At 34.8% G+C, this 20,258-nt stretch overlaps 1 protein-coding gene across 5 annotated transcripts in view; it reads right to left on the bottom strand.

The window, feature by feature from the left end:
* The window catches only part of LOC138709008 (U4/U6.U5 tri-snRNP-associated protein 1), a 76,963-nt gene that overhangs the window by 5,872 nt on the left and 50,833 nt on the right, over positions 1-20,258 (bottom strand). For 4 of the 5 annotated variants that reach the window (XM_069839451.1, XM_069839454.1, XM_069839455.1 and 1 more), the window contains 10 exons: positions 15,661-15,939; positions 15,086-15,279; positions 14,006-14,134; positions 12,225-12,341; positions 10,076-10,381; positions 9,784-9,967; positions 6,401-6,534; positions 5,844-5,996; positions 4,197-4,278; positions 2,979-3,177 (listed from right to left, as the gene is read on the bottom strand). In XM_069839451.1, coding sequence (XP_069695552.1) covers positions 2,979-3,177; positions 4,197-4,278; positions 5,844-5,996; positions 6,401-6,534; positions 9,784-9,967; positions 10,076-10,381; positions 12,225-12,341; positions 14,006-14,134; positions 15,086-15,279; positions 15,661-15,939 — 1,777 coding nt within the window. Of the gene's footprint in view, positions 1-2,978; positions 3,178-4,196; positions 4,279-5,843; positions 5,997-6,400; positions 6,535-9,783; positions 9,968-10,075; positions 10,382-12,224; positions 12,342-14,005; positions 14,135-15,085; positions 15,280-15,660; positions 15,940-18,439; positions 18,483-20,258 lie in introns of those variants that run through there. The other variant, XM_069839453.1, reaches the window with a different exon arrangement.

The following is a 20,258-nucleotide window of genomic DNA, read 5'->3' as shown; positions in this document are numbered from 1 at the left end:
TCGCTTATTATTGATTTTTGTGAAAAATGTTATATAACAAAAGTTTCTTCAAAAATGATTTCTGATAAGTTTTATTCTTTGAAAAATTTTGATAGGACTGATATTTAATGAGATAAATGAGTTTTAAAATTAAAATAACTGCCATCTAAGGCAGTGTATTGAAATAAAAAACAAATGACTTCGTCTATAAGGGGCCTTGGACACAACAATCGAAAGCTATGAAACATAGCCTACAGACAATGTTTCTGTGTTTGTATGAAGTAATATAGGAAGCTAAATTAACCGATTTGTATAATTAATTATTATTTCATCATTGGAAATGTAGTTTCTCTGGATGGACATAATGCTATAATGTTATTACAGTAACTTGTGAGTGAATTGAGGACAGGTAAGATTAAAATAGCTTCTTATGCACAGAAAACTTGATAGGCTATTCTGTATATTCATTTCCTGTATTTCTTAAAATAATGTTTATGAACATATTCATTTTTATCTCAGAGAATTAACGAACAACGAGAGTGTATTAATTTAGTATGCAGTAATAGTACGTTAGCTTAGCAATCCATTATTTTATAATTCAAATTTTAACTATGCTCAATTGAATCGTGTTAAAATACATAAAATATATATGCAATAAATGCAATGCAAAAAAATTTGGTAATGAGCCAAGCAGATTATGTTGCGCTGTTGTAAAAGCTGTTCCTCCTGAGATTCAAGAGCTCCCACAACAAATTAAAAACTTTCTAATTCGAGTACATCCGTTACCAACACACTTTTTACATAATATAATATAATATAATATAATATAATATAATATAATATAATATAATATAATATAATATAATATAATATAATATAATATATAATATAATATAATATAATATAATAATAATATAATATAATATAATATAATATAATATAATATAATAAATCTGTAGCCAAAATTTTTCTGTTAATTTTCGCTTTTCCAAAAATAATTGGTAATAACAATTAATAACATGTTAAAGGAATTGTCATTGCACCAAATGAGTGGTCTCTGGATCAAAATGATCGCATTTTAATATTTTAAATACAATTTAAATTAAGTAACATATTAAACGATTTATCCTTCTATCAAATACGAATGTTCTCTGGATCAAACCTCCTATTTTAATTATGTAATTACTTTATATTCATTTCTAACGGGTGCAGCGGAGCGCATGGGTACGGCTAGTCATTTATAAAATGGTAACTCCTAGTGAGCGTGCCCATATTGTTTGGTGGTAGGTAGAGCAAAATCATTTATTCAAATGCAAACAAACTTCCGTCATGAGTACAAGGACCTGCCAAAATTAAAGACTATCAACGGTAGTGTGTTGAAAGGACACGGAGGCAGAAATCTTGGTATCCAGGAAGGCCAGAGATTGTTTGAAAGAAGTCCAAAGAAGTCAATCACATAAGCAGTGAGAGAACTTGGAATGAAACAGTCAACTGTACACAAAATTCTTCACTAACGATCACATTTTCATGCCTACAAGATGCATATTTTGCAGGAAATCAAACCCGATGACCAACTAAAGCAAGAATCATTTGCAATCGATATGTTGGATTGCATAAAAGCATAAGGCTATCAAAATTACAACTTGATTATTCTCTAAGATGCCAAGACCAGGAATAACTGAAGCTACTTAGAGCATATATCACAGTATTTATATGTCCAGATGATATGATATAATCCCATGAAGTTCATAATGGTGGTGATGACAGTGATGAAAGGGGAGAGAAGAAAATACCAATATTCAAAATTGTATGTGTGCTTTTAGCTCAGGGTTTTAGATTAAAGTTATCTTAATTCTTTTTCTTAATATCTGGAGTAAGGTCTTCGAAAGTCTTGAGAGATTCAAGCTTGCAAAGTGTTCCATATTCATATCTTCTTTTTTTGTGCATAACAAGAAATTTGGAGAAATTAATAAAAAGCAATTCTTTTAAGATGTTTACTTAGGAAATCATGAACAGTAACCAATTTTAACATAGCTATAACAGATATTCTCAGTAGATCAGGAATTAACTTTACAGTTTTGAAGGAATATTCCACCTTGACTTTTCATTTTTATCTATTAAATTGTGATAAATTAAAGATTTTGCTTCTATTATTTGAAGTGTAAAATCCACGAATCGTTCATTATTATTTACACACAAAATACTTAACAAATTTTACAGAATAAAGAGTTCGTCCAAAGGGCTGGATTTGGGAAGAGTACTTAAAATGCTCATTGCATTTCCGCGTTGAATAGCAATACTTAAGCGTTGACGCAAATAAGTAGTGCAACGGCGATCACCAGTAATGGAGATCAAAATATAGCCGATTTGAGATACCAAACCTTTGGTGTCGTAACTCCAAGGACCGAAGGTCTCCACAGCAAAGGGGATAAAGATATAATTGTCTAAAAGATGAGCATATTTATTGACTTTTTTCTTCATGGCTAATTCAGCAGCAGATGCTGTACGTCTGGAGGTATTCGGCAAGTGAGATGGAGCTAGTGTCAACACAAGTGGAGTTCCAAATTAAAGATTTTCCTTTATAATAGATAATAGATTATTTTTTTATAATATGTTTTATAGACTCTTGTGAAAAATTGTGTTTTTTCATTCTGATTTTACTTCCTTTCCTTGTAAACATATCAGCTACCTCATTACCATTCATCCTTAAGTGGGCTGAGATCCACTGGAAAACTATGTTTTTATTTGAATTTATTATGCAACGAATTTTAAAATTGTATTTATTTTCGGAGATGTAGTTAAATTATGGCCTTGAATGCAGCTTTAGAATCCGGGGGGGTTTTATTTATGTAACCAAAAAGAAAAAAATCTGAAGTAATGTGAATGACTTCAACCTCGTTGTCAACATTTTTAAGAAGAAAACTGCCAAACATAATTTACAACACAAAAATAGCAAGTAATTAGAGAAGTGCCCAATGGAATCTCGTGACAGAACTTACATGTGTGTCTTATCTTCAATTGAGTAGTTTTGTGCTTGTAGGTGAGCAAAGCGTGATGCTGAAGGTTTGTTCATGTCCTCACGCTCCAAGTAACCCTTACTGACTGCCAAGCGGAGGGCACCTGCAACTCCCACACCCACATCAGGTTCCACATCCAAGATTGGCACTTCTGCTGGGAGTACATCCACTGGGGTCTCATCTGCATAAAGAGAAAAAAAAGATATTTCTTAAGTAAGATTATTTTGTAGTGAAAACATACTTTCATGTATTTGAATGATGAAAAATTGGTTGTCTCTAGGGTTACCAGGTTGTCCTGTATTATATGGGATATCCCATATTTGAAACCACGGAAGCTTATATGGAACATCCAAAATCCTGTTTTTATGAACTAGTCCAAAACGGCCATTTTAAAATAATTTTATTTTCTTATTTCATATCTGTTTGGATGGCTATAATATCATGTGTTGGAATATGGTGTCAAAGATTAAGAGATAACAAAAACATTGTTCACGATGTTTAGTGTCATTATAATGCACGGTTTTGCTTCTATACACTTTGTTTCACTTTTATATACTTGTGACTGTACAGCACAGAGCTTGTGTGTATTTGTTAAGATGCGAATGTGTTGAGACCAAAATGAATGATTCTCCCACTAGCGAAAGAAAGAGAGATTATGTGTGTATTTAGAGAAGTGGGAAGAAACCTCATTACTACTCTTACTTCTCCATTAACTGACGTAAACTTTATTAATTTTAAATAACCGATTGCATAATCATTGGAAACGGTATACAAAAGACATGGAACAGGGCTTGTATGGAGCCAAAAAAAGTATGGAAAATGCTTCAGAAACAAAGAGGAGGGGAGATCGATCCGGTGCTGTGGATTGGACTTTGGTGTAGCTCAATTGTGAGAGCGCTTGGTATGTAGAACCAAGGACCCGGGTTCGATCCCAGTGCCAGAGCGAATTTTTCTCCTCTAATATTAATTGTAAGTGGATGAAGATAAGGAAAAGAGAATGAAATGCACATGTGAATGGACCCAGTAAGACTGGTACGAATTTGTAAACAAGAACGACCAACAGGAAGAATATTCCCTGGAAGACAACCCAAGAGATGGGAATAGCTAGTTCTATACTTCCACAGAATGAGGCCTGATAAACTGGGGAAACCCTAATTAATGAAGAAGAAGACAACTGCATAATCTTCATAAGACTCTTACCTATTTCAACTTCGTTCCATGCTCCACGCTTGCCCTCTTCTTCCTGACGCTTTTTCTCCTCAATCATTTCTCGCTCAAAATCCTGAAATTGAGACAAGTTTTAAGTTTCCTATTGACATGAACACACAAAGATGTTGTCTCACACATCATAACTAGGTGTGATGTTTTTCTTTGGCTATTAGGACACCTTATTCTCTTTATAAGATATTGCCTTCAAAGTGAGAAGAAAACACTTCATTATATATCTCTAAGATCTTGAAAGAGGTTATTCTCAGATTGAGGAAACGAAAAAGGATAAATTATATACTGGCAGTTAATCTCCAGAGGTACATTAGTCACTTCCCTGTGTTGCTCAACTCCTACTGCAACAAGATGGAAAAATCCTGCTCTGTTACTAACTTATTTATATAAACCAAATAAAAAGGGAAAAAACTGTTAAGAAAATTACACATACTTTCTAATTATGTTTTTCAAAATTTCCCTTCTCTTTTAATGTTGCAAATTAGATCCTCATGTACTGTCTTATTTTCTTAAAACTATCATTTAAAAAAAACTAACACATCAATTAAATCATTTACTATACACAAAAATAAGATGTACTTTTGGCACACATGCACAAAATAACGCTTCGTATAGTGTAATCATTTCTAAAATGTTTCTATGTACAAAAATCAGTATTTAAGTGACATAAATATTGATAGATCTTGGTGGGTTACAATGCGATCCTGAGAATATTCATGTTAACTGCATTTAAAGGGAGTTTAGAACTAGACACAACTAATTCTTTAAGAAAGAATTATCCCTAATGCATCTGTGTTCATTCTTCTGTGCTGGAGATGGTAGAACTCTGTCATGAAATCACGCAGAGGAGAAACAATTCTACAGACAATAAGTTCTGTGAAGAAATAATTTCTCCAGTCAAAAGAATTACATAATTTAGTTTCTTAGTTGATTTTATGTACTACAAAATATTACAGAGAAATTTGTTACATTTTACATCATGTAAATTACCACTGTGTGTTAATTTCAAATAAAGATCCATGAATTTCCTTAATATAAATTATTATTACTTCTTGTGTATCACTGCTAGATAATAACCTGTAGGCCCTTATATTTTTAATATGAATGTAAGAAAATGTGGTACACACAAACATATGGCACATCCAAAATCACTTATTCGATATGAAGGGTGGTGAAAAAAATTAATTTTTCTTAAAATCCCATAGTGAGTTCTCTACAGCATCACAATATCTTTATTCTTTTTATGAGAAAGTATAAAAGATAGCGTGACATGTAATGCTTCTTTTAGTCGGTTATTTAATGATCATGTACTAACTTTTGCACTAGGTTATTTAGTGTTAATGAAACTGATAGCAAGATGAGGCTGACGATTTGCCATGCAATTACCTGACATTCGCCTTGCATTTGGAAAAGCCTAATCAGGTAACTAGCCCAAGCGGAAATTGAACCCATGCCTAAGCAAAACTCTGAATCAATAGGAAAACATACTACTGTTCAAGCCATGCCAGTGGCTGAAATGAAATGTTGACGTGTAAAATAACAGGCCAGAATGAAAGAACTTTCAGTTTCCAAAGACATGATATAATGATAAATTATAAATTATGAGTACATAAGAATCATACTCACAAGCAACTCCTGGGCATCTTCATCTCTATTACCAGCTAAGCCATATGTAGGAATATCACCTAGTGTCCGACAGAACTCAGCTGTAGCATTCAACACTATGGAACCACCTTCCATATTTCCTTCAGAACTGCTTTCCAGGATAGATTTTGCAACCTGGCAAAAAATTAAATGAAACTTAATGGCTGAAAATAAACAGGCAACAAGCAAATTTCAGATAAATGAACGCCAGAGATAGTTTGTCAAAAAACGTTTTGCAGCATTCGTGAAATCTGGAAGCACAACACTTTCTTTTTATAGCACTTCTCATAATGCGAAAGTATGCCATTTTATTTTTTTACTTTCTCATTATATAAGTTCCACAATCATGAGCAGCTTTTCTAAGACTATCGTGTTTGCACTACCTAAAAAAAAAGCATTAATTGCATAATTTTTATTTAATTTGTATTATTGAAGAATACTCATTCCAGTATACAGCTCATGTATTTGTTATCAGCTAACAGGAAAAGAACACTGATACAATAATACAATCCTAGAGCTAAAACACTATGATAATATACCTTCTCTATGCTGTTTTTGGAGTCTGCAATTGCTTCCTGCAGTTTCAGCTTACGTGCCTTCTTCAGGGCCAACTGTAACTCCAATTCACTTTCATCAGGTTCCACTTTGATGTTAGTAATCAAATCTTCCAGCACTGAAATTGAAAATAAAATAATTATAAACATACATAAGCCTCAAATTACTGTGTATATAGTAAACAGTAATAGAATTCCTATAAAAATAGCTGACTCAGAAAGTGATAAATCCTGGCACTAAATGAAGTATGATACAACTCAAATTATCCATCAAATTATTAACGAACTGGTAGATTATCTGATTTTATTTCCACAAATTCTCCCACTTTCACCCAGCAAGAGATAGCAATATCCTGTATCTAAGAGTAGAGTTTAGATGATGAAAACAGTACAATGTAAAATATCCTGTTAAAAAGTCTTTAGGGCTGGTAGCAAGAGAAAAGCTTTGCCTTATATGCATTTCATAGTCCAACTTTAGGGACAGTGTGTGAAATGTCTTAATCAAACAAACTGTGAAAAGGAAATGTGAAGAGTTAAATGCATAAAGATTTTTGTGCAACGGCAGAGCTTGTAACTTGCTGTTATTTGCCACAACTCAAGCGAAGGCAAAGGCAACCAGTACACAGGAGTAACATACCTACTGCTATTCAGTGCTGATTGTCTTGTGAGGTGAGAACCTTAACATTTCGCCACCCTAAGGGCCTTTTGAGGGGTAGTATTTAATAGTAATATTTATTTATTTAACCTGGTAGAGATAAGGCCGTCAAGCCTTCTCTGCCCCTCTACCAGGGGATTACAACTACAATATAAGGGGTGGAATGGGATAGCTTTCTATCCAGTAACAGAAGAGATTGGAAATTTCGGAGACCAAACATTCGATCCCTCCTTTTAAAACTAGCATAAAAGTTCCAGGCTTATCCAGTTCAGTAAAAAATCCGGAATAGAAAACCATGAACGAAGATTTTTTTCTTCAGAGAATATAGAACTGAAAACGAAAATAATTTATACACCATGGCCTAATTTTTATACACATAATTACACACAAAGTTCTAACCACACTTAAGAAACTTATTCCTGAGGTAATTTTTAATAGAAAAGCGCATCTGACAGCTACACTGTTATAGTACAGTATTTTCATTTTGAGGGATATATATAGTTTTGAACCAAGCTTCTGTAAGTCGACGAAAATCTAGTTACTGAGAAGGAATGAGTCCCTTTTGTCATTATACGCCCATACAACAAACACAAAAACAGACTGAAATGTCCACATGCTAGCAGCGACAGGTTCAATTACTGTATAATGTGGATCTTCAATTGTTTTCATGTAGCCAGACCTGACATGGGTGTTCTATATGATCAGGTCAGCTATATAGGCTGCACTGACGTGGGAAATGAAATTTTGAAAACCAGCTGCAAACACAGGAACCAACATTTTTGAAAACCTGCTGCAAGCTCTTTTTGCATTGTGATAACATGCTTTACCTGATAAAAACATCATTCACATAATATTCTGTTTATTTTTTATGATTTTTGAAATGTTGTTGTTGTTTTCTAATGCCAGGCGTTTGACAATAAAGTCATTTGACCTCTTGCACTCCAATATTTTTCAAAGATATTATCATGGCCAGCCACTGAAGCACAGATTTTGAGGTGTTCCGAATCCATTTCTTGGTTTGAGTTGCACAATGGGCAGTTAGGGGACTGATATATTCCAATTGCAGGTGTTTGGCCAAACAATCATGGCCTGTTGCCAATCTAAATGCAGCTACAGACGATTTTCGTGGTAAATCGGGAATTAACTGTGAATTTTGATGCAGAGAGTTCCATTTTTCCCCTTGAGATAAAATGGCAAGTTGTAGCCGATTTAAGTGAACACCATATTTTAACGTTTTGGTGGCTACTTCATTCACACACAACCCCCAGAATGTCTGGAGGACCACACCTGCTGTTGGTCGACGGGTCCATTGGACCTAGCTGGGAGATCTTGTTGATCACCAGCTTTCCCTCCTTAAGCCACTGGAGGACGATTTTAGTGCCACAGCAGGTCAGCACTAGGAACAGAAAAGTAGAAAGAGGAGGAAGGAAAGGGAAATGAACCCCTAGGCCTCGAATGCTCTAATGCCGTCGGGGTTGAAGAAAGTTAAGAGTTCAGTCAGAGGATTGGATAGGAAAGGGTAAAGATTTGTGAAATAAAATAATAAAAAAATTATTTATAAAAATAATAAAAAAAAATTTGTGCAGTTTCTACCAAAAAAATCCAACTTTCTGTACTGTAAGCTACAACTTAACAAAATAACACCTTTGTAAGTTTTTATTATGGCATTTTTTACCCTAAATTAAAACAATACAATTATTATATCTTTTCCTAAATTTCAAATTGTAAACACAGCAACTATAAGGATTGGGACCATGATCACATGAACTTTTATATTCAAATAACAATTAATATTAGGTACCCTCCACAAAACTGACTTCATTTATACACCGATGGATCCTTGATCTCCAGGGAACAAGGTGCACGTGCAAGTGTTACGTGCTGTCTCTTCTCACTTTATAGATCTCTTGGATATGGAACAACAAGTTTTGATGGAGAAATCATTGCAATAAGTGAAAGTATCAGAAATCTTCTATGCCACATCAATAAATTTAAAAATGCAGTTTTATTGTCAGACTCCAAAGCAGCTCAATAATCTGCACACACACACCTTCATCTCAACCAGCAGAAATAACTAAAATGCTCTCTCAATTAATAACACTCAATAAAAGAATTGTATTCCAATGGATACCATCCCATTGTGGAATCCTGGGAAACGAGAATGCAGATGCTTTAGCAAAGAAAGGCAGCACTGCTACTTACAAACCTGTTGCTAAATCTACCTCTTACTCTGTGAAAAGATTTATTAAATCTATATACTTAGTCTTCAACAAACAAAATTGATAACACAATCTCAAGGGAAAAAATGGAACTCTCTGCAACATAATCCACAGTTGATTCCTGATTTACCATACAAATCGTCTGTAGCTGCATTTAGATTGGCAACAGGTCATGACTGTCTGACCAAGCATCTGCATAGAATTGGAATATATCAGTCCCCTAACTGCCCATTGTGCAACTCAAATCAAGAAATGGATTCAGAACACCTCGAAATCTGTGTGTCAGTGGCTGACCATGACAATATCTTTGAAAAATATTGGAGTGCAAGAGGTCAAATGACTTTATTGTCAAACACCTGGCATTAGAAAACAACAACAACGTATTCAAATAACCTCAGGAATAAGTCCCTATAGTGCAGCTGAATTTTCATGTTATATGAATATATCTCCACTGAAATAAAATTAACAAGTTCTGGTTGATAAGCGAAACTCACATGGTGTATCCTCTGTTTCCATAGCATCTTCATCAACTTCTTGTTTCACCTTAACAACTTCCATTTCACTGGAATCAGCATTTCCACCATGCCTACTTCCTTTGGAGCGAGAGCCCATATCACGAGACCAGTCACCTTCGGGTTCCAGTTCTTCTGCTTTCAGTTTACGACGAATCTTGCGCACCTGATAATTCAACATTTCATTTAATTTTTTTAAACACTGATCTAAGAAGTATAAATAAAAATTATTCATGCATGCAGTACAAGAAAAAACTCTGTGACAAATTCGTACCTTTTTCTTGGGCTTTTTGAATTTCACTGATATTTCTTCTTCTGTGTAGTATTCTGATGCCAATTGTGGTGCAGGAAGATCAAGTGACACAAGTGTCTTTCCATGGAGCTTTTCTCTCACAGCCTGTAAGTTCCGTTTCCTTACAGCCTCTGATATCTCTTCACCCAGAGCAAAACTTGTCTTTTTTTCACCTTCTATCTCTTCGTCGTATTTGCTGAGTACAGACGACTTGTTTTCAAGGTCATCCTCTTCACTATAGACATCATAACCATGTAAATTTGGTTTTAATTTCTTCTTTTCTGTATTCTGGGAAAATAAGACAAATTACAAACATAAATAAATATATATATATAGAATACAGAATAAATCAGCAGGTAGTGAATGCAAGTACTGTACAGCATTCGGGAGAAGAAATCTTTAAGTGGTTCATGATCCAAAGTGGTAGGCAGGGGCAGGCCAGGAGTAGGTTCTATCAGTAGTTGTATTCTAGAACTGCCATTGGTGGGAAGTAACACACTCCCATCTCTTATGTTCAAATGTCAGACAGTAGCAATTCCAAAGAAGATTACAGTGAATCTGACAAGATACCTTTATTTCTGACTCTGGGCTCGCCTATTCACTGTAAGGTAGGTAATTCTAATTGTGTGCAATATAAACACATACATTTAAGTAGCAAGAAATATTTTCAGAACGACTAGTTAAATCTTCATTGCATGATGTCAAACTGTACATAATTTCAGATTCTTTTTCAGTTTTTCTCCTGTTTGCATGTTTATGCTTGTGGCACTTACTACACTTCTTGTTTTATCTTATCAATGGATAACCCTATGTTAATTTAGTAAAAATAATTCATGTATACGAAGTCATTCAGAATAAAGTAAAATATTTTAATATAAGTGAAATGACATCAACACAAATATCCTGAGGTATGAAATGAGTGATCAGCAAAGCCCCAGTTTCTTCCAAAAAAGCATTAAAGTTGAGACATCTCTTGAAATGTAACTAGATCTCATGTACTTTGATCTTAATCTACTACCTAATAATATTTCTGTTGTTATTAAGTAGTGCAATGCACTGATATTTTGTTATGATTTAATATAATAGTGTCTAACCACAGAGACTGGATTTGTAGACAGACTTTAATAGTATTAAAGCATATGATTTACATTCTTATAACAACAGAAAGGCAATCAGAGTAGTTTTCAAAGGACAACCCCCCAACAGTTTTGCACACAATACAGCAGCGCAAATTGGAATTCCAGACTCATAAAGATGTATAATAGTAGAATGACAATCAGATAACGATATAAAACATTAGAATGACAATCAACTGAGAACTGAATGGAGAAATGCAGGAGATCTTCCATACCTTTCAGGAGATATCTCAAGTTTAATGCCCTTTTGCAATAAATTAAGCTTCAATGCTCGTGCATTTTCTATCTAAAACTGTTTGTGTATTTATCATCAACAGTATAATCTAGTAAGTTTCACTGTTCTTCTGAATGATCCTGTGCATTTATAAGTCTTAAATATTTTGTTTGAAGAAGTTTTTTGATTGAAGGAACTGTCATATAAATAAAAAAAATACTGCCCTGAATTTTAACATTTTTGAAGATGTAATCTGTGTTGTTTCATTTCACACTACCATACAAAAATAAAATATCAAGAAGAATAATGCTAAGAATTGATAAAATAAATTGCCATTTTGTGTTATTTTTTCAAAGAAAATATTTTCGAACAAAAATTATTATGTCTCAAGTGCATATTGTTGGATAAATTAATTCAGATGATAATCCATATGAATAAAATTGATCTCATAACGCCAAAGGATAGTAGACTGTACATGGACAGATAACACATCAAAGACCAGTTTTTGATATCAAGTAAGCTGGAAACGTATACCCATGAAAATTTCGAAACAGAGATTTATTTTAGTACTATAAACATAACTATATATTCTTAGAACAATAATTACAGAGTAAAATGAAGGTTAATTATGAATGACATGTTTCTGACTTAAAAAATTTTAATACACAATATGGCACTAAAATAGTTTCACTTACTAGCTGAAATTGCTGAATATTATAATTCAATGAATGAATTAATGAAAGAATCAATCAATAAATAGAACTGTAATCCTCCTCCTTACCTTGTTGTATCGTTCATCATCCAACATGTTAACATTTACAAGGACATCACCATCTTCATCCAACACTCCTTGGTCTTTCAAAGTTAGAATCACAGTCTTCCCCTCAGAGAAGTGATCCTGAAAGTTAATAATAAATTATTTTATAACTTAAAGCTTGTATAATATAATTTCCATTCATGCTTTAGATTAAAAGAAGAAGTTCAATTTCATTAATATAATGTTTCTCAATGTATCGACATTTGTTCTTCCTCTTAGCTTCAATATGTCGCAATTTTCTATATTATTAATTTCTTACAGATTTTAGAACAAATGAGACAGGTTCTAATGAGGAGGCAATATAGGTGCAGAAAAGCAGGGAAGAAGAGAAATGACAATATAAAATAAGTAGGGATGTGATTTTGTGGTGATTATTTTATCTCTATTTTGATATTTTATCATGATTTCGGTGAGTTTTCGTGAAAATATGAAAGCTTTGGTTAATATTTCGTGACAATATCAGTTAGAATATGGCATACAAAATTGATATTATGTACAGCAACATGTAGAAATCGAGTTACTAATTTTACGAGGCGTGTTCTTAAAGTAAGTTCCGTTTTCAATTATAGCCGTTGCAACGTTGCAATCGTTATTTTGTGCATGCGTGTTTTCTTCTTCAGTCCTCAGGCAAGCTGTGCGTGCAGTTTCAGAGCTTCAGTCCGTGTGTGTGATTAGTTGTGATCAGTTGAAATGCTTAAAGTGATTGAGCACCCCACCGACTGTGAGATGCGGTCTGTTATCCGTTTCTTGAATGCGAGAAACATCAAACCAGCTGACATTCATCGTCAACTTTGTGAGGTGTATGGTGATGATGCCATTAGTGATGGAATGGTGAGGAGATGGGTTAGGAAGTTCAACGAGGGCTGCGTCTCTGTGCATGACGAGCAGCGTACCGGTCAGCCATCTTTGACAATGACGATTTGGTGCGTGCTGTCGATGAAAAAATTCATGAGGACAGGAACAAATTGACCATCCCCCCCCCCACAGCTCGAATTTGGCTCCGAGTGACTTTCATCTCTTGCTGCACCTCAAGAAGTTCCTCAGTGGTCAATGTTTTGATGGCTATGACACCCAAAATCTCATCTTGAAATTTGGCTGGGAACAAATTGACCGCCCCCCTACAGCCTGGATTTGGCTCCGAGTGACTTTCATCTCTTCCTGCACCTCAAGAAGTTCCTCTGTGCTCAACGCTTTGATGGCGACAATGAAGTGAAAACAGCAGTGCGGGAGTGGTTCGCATCGCAGGTGGGCGAATTCTACAATGAGGGGATAGAAAGACTTGTGCCACGACTCAATAAATGCCTCAATAATGGTGGAGATTACGTTGAAAAGTAATTGAAGTGTAGGGAATACAATGCAACAAAAATGATTTGTAAATACCTTCCCATTTACTTACTATACCCTTTTGGAACTTATTTTAAGAACACGCCTCATAATTGAGCAAATTGTGATACACATTTCCTGATGCCTTCAATATTATGAGCATTAAATGAAATAAACAATTTTCTGGAGAAGTAAGCTTACTTCCAGTCACTGTTTAACATCAGTTTATACATGTTTAGAAAAGGTATTGAAAAGTACTCTGACCAATCCACAAACTGGAGCAAGTTCAATCTGATCTCAAGCAGCAAATCTCACTACACCTTTTTACAGCACTTAACTAACCTATTCTTGAATATAAAGGTTGAGAACAGTTTCAACATTTGAATATACACCCCTAACAATAACATATCAGAAGTACTTACAACTGCATGTTCTACCCTAAGACCCTTCAAGTCTCGTGATGTATATGCTTCTTTGCGGTCATTCCTCATTTCATCTTCCACGAGATCACCAACACCAAATTCAGCATCCAGTTCCTCAAGAGCTTTTGCCTATTGAAGAAAAATATACAAGTATATGTAAATTAATTCCATTCTCATTTTTTAACACTGTAGTGTGTGTGGGAGTGAAACACGTAAACATATACATACATGATACACACTAGGCTTGGAAGAAGCGACTCATTTTAATATTTCAAAACATTCAGACTAGCTTAATGAAATATTTGAAAATACAGTATCACTACACTGAAAGTTAATTTCACTGCTTTATCTCAGAGTAACAATTTATACAACTGATCTTTACATAAATGTCATAATTGTTCTCAATTGTTCCTAGGGCTGTTTCACGATTAAATTAAACAACATTCATATACTGCATCTACTCGTCATTGCAAGCGTCATTTAATTTAACATGTGGTCGAGAGAAAGTCTACTGATTTTATCACTCACACATACATGAGGCATTCAGAGCTAAATTGGGTCAAGTCCATGAAAAGTAGTTTTGAGATAATAGGACTTAAAGTTAACTTGCTCTAGTGGATTATCTAATTTCAGTAGCAATAATTTTATTGCTCCATTCTCAAATTCTAGATTTATAAAATATAAACAATTGTGATGTTAACTGATGCAACGCTTTGGTGACTTGATCCATTATGGCTCAGAACATCATGAACAAATAATAATCTGAGCCAAAAGTGACTGGTGTCACCTACCGGCAAATGCTTGGAATTAAGACTTGATCCATTACTGCTCGGAAAAGATCCAACTTCAGATAATCAGAAAATGAATTAAACTCGATTTATGAAAATTTGTGACTTGATCCACTTTAGTTTTGAACACTTCACATAACTTATTTCTCCTTTGTAATACTGTACTTCACGAAAAGTGGAAAAACAGATGAAAAGTACAACAATCTCTATATGCTTTACAGTTTGTAAGAGAAGTAAGATTATGAAAAACATTATAAAATTTATTTTCAATTTTATACAAAAATAACCTTACCCGCTTCTCAGCTTGTACTCTTTCTTCTTGCATTTTGCGACTCCGAACCACCCAAGCATGAGCATCTTCATCATCTTCATCTGATTCTGCAAGTGGCTTAACACGAGACAACTTTGATTCAATATGTCTCTTTTCCCGATGCTCTGTTAATCTCTGCTTTACTTTCTCAGACTGAGCTTTTTGCGAAAGATTCTCTGCAGAAACATAAAATTGAAATAAGTTTACATAAAAGTGGGAAGAGGAACAAATTAAAACAACACAAGATTAAGCAAGATACAAATACAAATTCTCAATTTTCCATACTGAACAATATGAACACAAGTAACAAAGTATCAACCAGCAAGAAACTGATCTGGCTGTTTCAAAGAAAATTAATTGAAATCTGAGACTGGAACAGGACTGCCTCACCCTTGGAAATAGAAATAGAAAAGAAGAAGAGAAAACTAGAAGGAAAGGAAAGAGAAGGGAGAAAGAGAGACCAATAATAATAATAATAATAATAATAATAATAATAATAATAATAATAATCATCATCATCATCATCATCATCATTGGGCAATAAACTTGCAACTTACCTGCAGGTTTATGAACAAATTCCCCCATATCTGTACCACCATCTTTCTCCACATCTTTCTTTTTTTCTGCACCATCTTCCTTGAAGGCTGGAATGTCTTCAATTCTAAGAGGCTTCAGACCTAGCCGTGCTCGTAGTTTATTTGTTTCTTCAATGGACAATGACTGGTCAGTTCTTGAACTTGCAGGTGCTGGTGGACTGTCATTACTCGATATGGCTGGTGGAGGTGGTGTGGATGGACGAGAAATTTTTGGTGGAGGGGGCACTGCAATGACATCATCTGCAATAAAAAATGTTGCACGGTTCTTAAAAAATCCTCCCTTCAAATATGCCATCATACTGAATCAAGTATCTGCATCAGCTCTTCAGTGCTGGAAATCTTGGCAAATGAAATTGTATTTGAATTTATAGCTATAGGAGGTGTAATGGTCCAATAATTACTACTACTACTACATTATTTTCAAAAGCTTGACTAGACTCATCCTAATCATTGTTTCTTCTCCTTTCAACCTCTGACTATATGGGCAATACAATATGTCTTCTGTATCAAGGATCAGCATAATACTGGTACCTCACTTAAAACACTGGACACCATACTAATAACAATCAAATATATGCTCTAGACGCGATTCGAATCCATAATCCTTCTGTCCATTGTAACGGTATGTTTGGATGGTTTATACTGTAATCCAGCATGATGTAAATTTAGGTATCTTTCCTAAATATGTATGTTTACAAAGCGACTTTCAGTGTAGCAGTTTTGGATTATTTCTGTGTGCATGCATCGATCGCCTTCGACCCCCACCTGGATGGTGAGGGGGATCGTCGTGTGGAGTACGATCGGAATGCGAGGCAGTGGGAGATCTGCCCTGATACGGGTGGTTAAGACGAGAGGATCAATTGATCTGGAGAGATCAACTGGGTTCGGGTTGACTTTGGTATGTAATAAGGTTACACTGGAAGTTTGGAGATTGTTACTGTGGCATGGGTTATGTTGGGTTGAGAATGTTTTAATGAATATGTAAAATGGGTGTTGCTGGATGAGATAAAGCAAGTCTTAATGACCTGATTTTTAACTGATTAGTAATTGTTCAAATCCAAGATATTCTTGTTACTTTGGTTTGAAAGTTTGTTGTTAATTCTGTTTAACAGAAAAGAAATACTAAAAGGAGACATAATAAATTTTGGGATTTTCTGAACTTATTAAAGATTCCAATCAAAACACTGATATAGTGAGTTCCCGCTTCACCACGCAGCTTTGAAGCTGTGCCGTTGTCATTTTATACACCATGACTGACTAAAGACCCATCACTGAATGAAATAGTTGTAAGCTTCAGTGATTTTGAAATATGTAAAAGAATGAAAGCTGTTCAGGTAGTTACACAGCGCAAATGAACATTTCAGAGAATTGTTTGCACCCCTACCAGAAAATAAATAATATTTTCACGAAAATACGAACCACATAGGCCTATCAGTTCAACTTACTTACTCTGGGAAACAGGTGCTGCCTTTGAAATTGGAGGAGTTAATTCAATGCCAGATAGTAAGGCCGAAACTGATTAATATCGTAATAAAATAAAATAATTGTCTTCAAAATTAAAATTATTACTTCTGGCATGTAAATATTAATCAGCAGCATAATTTGTTTAAATTATATTTCATATAATTCATTATTACATAATTATATAAAAAGTTATGGTTGGATAAAAAGTTATGGCAACATTGCTGTCACATGACGATGGTGCGTTCAAGAGCTGCCAGCAGTGCTGACATGAACAAGGACTGTTAGATGAGTTAGTGCAGCCAGCAGCAGCAGTACTCTGTCATCTACTGCAGTGTGGAACGTTGACTTTCATAGGCATAGTGCGAGTGCCATAAGATCATGTTTACAAAACTAGAGCAATGTTCCTGCATCAAAATTGATGTGGCACGAGTTCGTAGTGCACAAGAATGTTTTCAAGGACTGTGTGAAGCACCACTACCTTCGTCCAACTCTCAGGAGAAAACGACGACACTTGGTGGTACAGAACCCCATCATTCTTCATGACAATGCAAGGAGTCACTCCACTGCTGCTGTCTTGGACCTCTGGCGTCACTGGCAATAGAAGATTCTGCAACATCCACCGTAGTCACCCGATATGAATCCATGCGATTACGATCTCTTCGCCAAAGTGAAAGAACAACTGTGAGGGACCCGGTGCAATACCAGAGATGAACTTATCTGTGCTATAGAGCAGTCAATACGGAACATCAACAAACATGGACGCAGTGATGGTTTACGACGCCTTCCAAACATTTGGCAAAAGGTGATAAATAAGGGGGGCAACTATATTGAAGGTACGTAAATGTTGTACCCCTGTGAATAAAGCCATTTCAGAATTATCGAACTGTTGTCATTACTTTTTATCCAACCTTTTGTACAAAACTATTAGCAACAGAAAGACATATTAATTTATAGTAATAATATTTGTAACTTTAGCATTAGGAGATATTTACAAAAACATTAATACAGAGTGATTAATATAAAACTTATGTTTTTTTATTCATTCATTTGAAAAGGAATATACCTATAACAATGTTTAATTTTCCTTTCAAAATATGTGGAAGATCTTGGAGTTTCATTCATGTATCACATGGAAGCTTTAGGAGTATGTATCATGAGCCATAACAATCTAGTCTCAGTCGTTGTCATTGAAGATGCAGGACACACTATACAACGACTCTTTCTTGTGAAAAAACTACTGTATAACAAACTCAGTCAAAGTGACACAAAGACATACCAGAGGAAATTTGGTGTTTTGCAGTCATCCAGACAGGAACACAATAATGGCATTGATACGAAGGTTGAAAACAATGAAGATCATGTGAGTGACACCAGCAAGCATCGTTTGTCTACACTGCTGGCAGTTGCTGTGGACATTTGGGAGTGACTGCAACAGTCACCTCGTCAAGTCATTAAGGTAGGCATCGCAAGATGTCATAAATTCGTTATGCAAATAAATACTACCCTCTACAGTCGCTACACACAAAGTGAAGACATGGGGTGGGGAGCATCAGCTTTCTATATTCCTGTCTCCCTTGAGCTTACATCTCTCCCATTACAGTATATGGCTACATGAAATGTACAGTATGTTACTAAATACAGTAAAACCCCGATAAGATGCTGTTCAAGGGACCGGATGTAAACTCCGTACTAACCAGGACCACGCATTAGGCGGGTATACTAATTTTGACTTATATACAGTACCTATCAGCATTTTTCTTTATTGAAATACATGATTCATGATAGGTAATACAGTATTACTCCATTATGTAATACTGTACTGTACGTCAAAGACATTTACAATATGTACTGGTACTTAATACTTTCGAAAGAAAAAAAAAAAAAAAGTAATTTATAGTTGTTTGCCGTGTGCGTGTACTCCAAGTCCTCATGTTTACCACACTTCAGTTTCCTGCGATTACATCCTCCTGACATCGCAGCTGTAGTGATTGAGTCGCGATTTTTTATTATCGTCCTTAATGTCGATTACGGGATTCCTAATGAATCAGAGAGTTGTTTCTGAGTAAGAGTACTGTTCTCATCGTACTTTTGTAAGATTTCCAATTTTTTCGACATAGAAAGCGCTTTGTAAATCATTATAATCACATTCACAGACATTTCAATACACTAAAGGACAACAAACTGACCAGCAAAAATTTCCACAATTTTATTACGGCCAAGTGAGGAATGCTGTTTGAGAGAGAGGGTTAGCAAGAGGGTGAGGTATTGTAACTGTATGTAGGCTTTAACTGCGCAGGTAAGGACTTGAATAAGAGAGCGTAACAAGAGGGTGGGGTATACTAAGGTATGAAGTATGAAGGTTTAAATGCGCAGGTAAAGGGTCGAATACCAATACTTTTCAGGATAATGGCACCAGTGAGTTCAATGATAAAGATGTTTCATTGCTGAAAATTACATCGAAAATATTCCACAAAATCAGCATATTATGCGGGACTTGAGCACAACAAATGGGGTATTTTATAAAGGTGTTATATATGAAATGTGCAGGGACTGGACAAAAAAAGCGTATTACACGGGACAGCGTAATAAGCGGGAGCATCTTATTGAGGTTTTACTGTATTGACTGCAGTGACTATAAATTTATTCACTTACATTTATAAATGATGTAAAGAATACTAGATTAATTTTCATTCCTAAGATTCTGGAGGACGAAGAGAGTAAGATGAAGATGCAGCCTAGGTATACTTGGTGCAAGAAAATGTGTATTTTAATCATATTGCAATTTATATGAAAGGTATTTGCAATGGAATATTGTAACACTGTAGACCTGTAAATGTGTTTTCCAATGTTTCATAACACAAATGTCAACTTCGCAGGAAACTGTAAATAAAAATTATAAAACACTGTGCAGAAAATCTCAAAAGATAAATAAACCAGGAAATGACTGCAGAAATTCTGGACTTTAGTGGTTACTGAAAATCTTAAATATGAGTATTAATAAAGACAACAGTAAGTGAAAATTCAATCTGTGGCCGAATTATTATTTAAGCACTTTATAATAAAAAAACTACTCTCTGACAAGTTATAAAATATGT

Source organism: Periplaneta americana, chromosome 11, assembly GCF_040183065.1.
Source record: "Periplaneta americana isolate PAMFEO1 chromosome 11, P.americana_PAMFEO1_priV1, whole genome shotgun sequence".
Taxonomy (NCBI): domain Eukaryota; kingdom Metazoa; phylum Arthropoda; class Insecta; order Blattodea; family Blattidae; genus Periplaneta; species Periplaneta americana.
The sequence above is the reverse complement of the archived record's forward strand: the minus strand, read 5'-3'. Positions and strand labels throughout refer to the sequence as shown.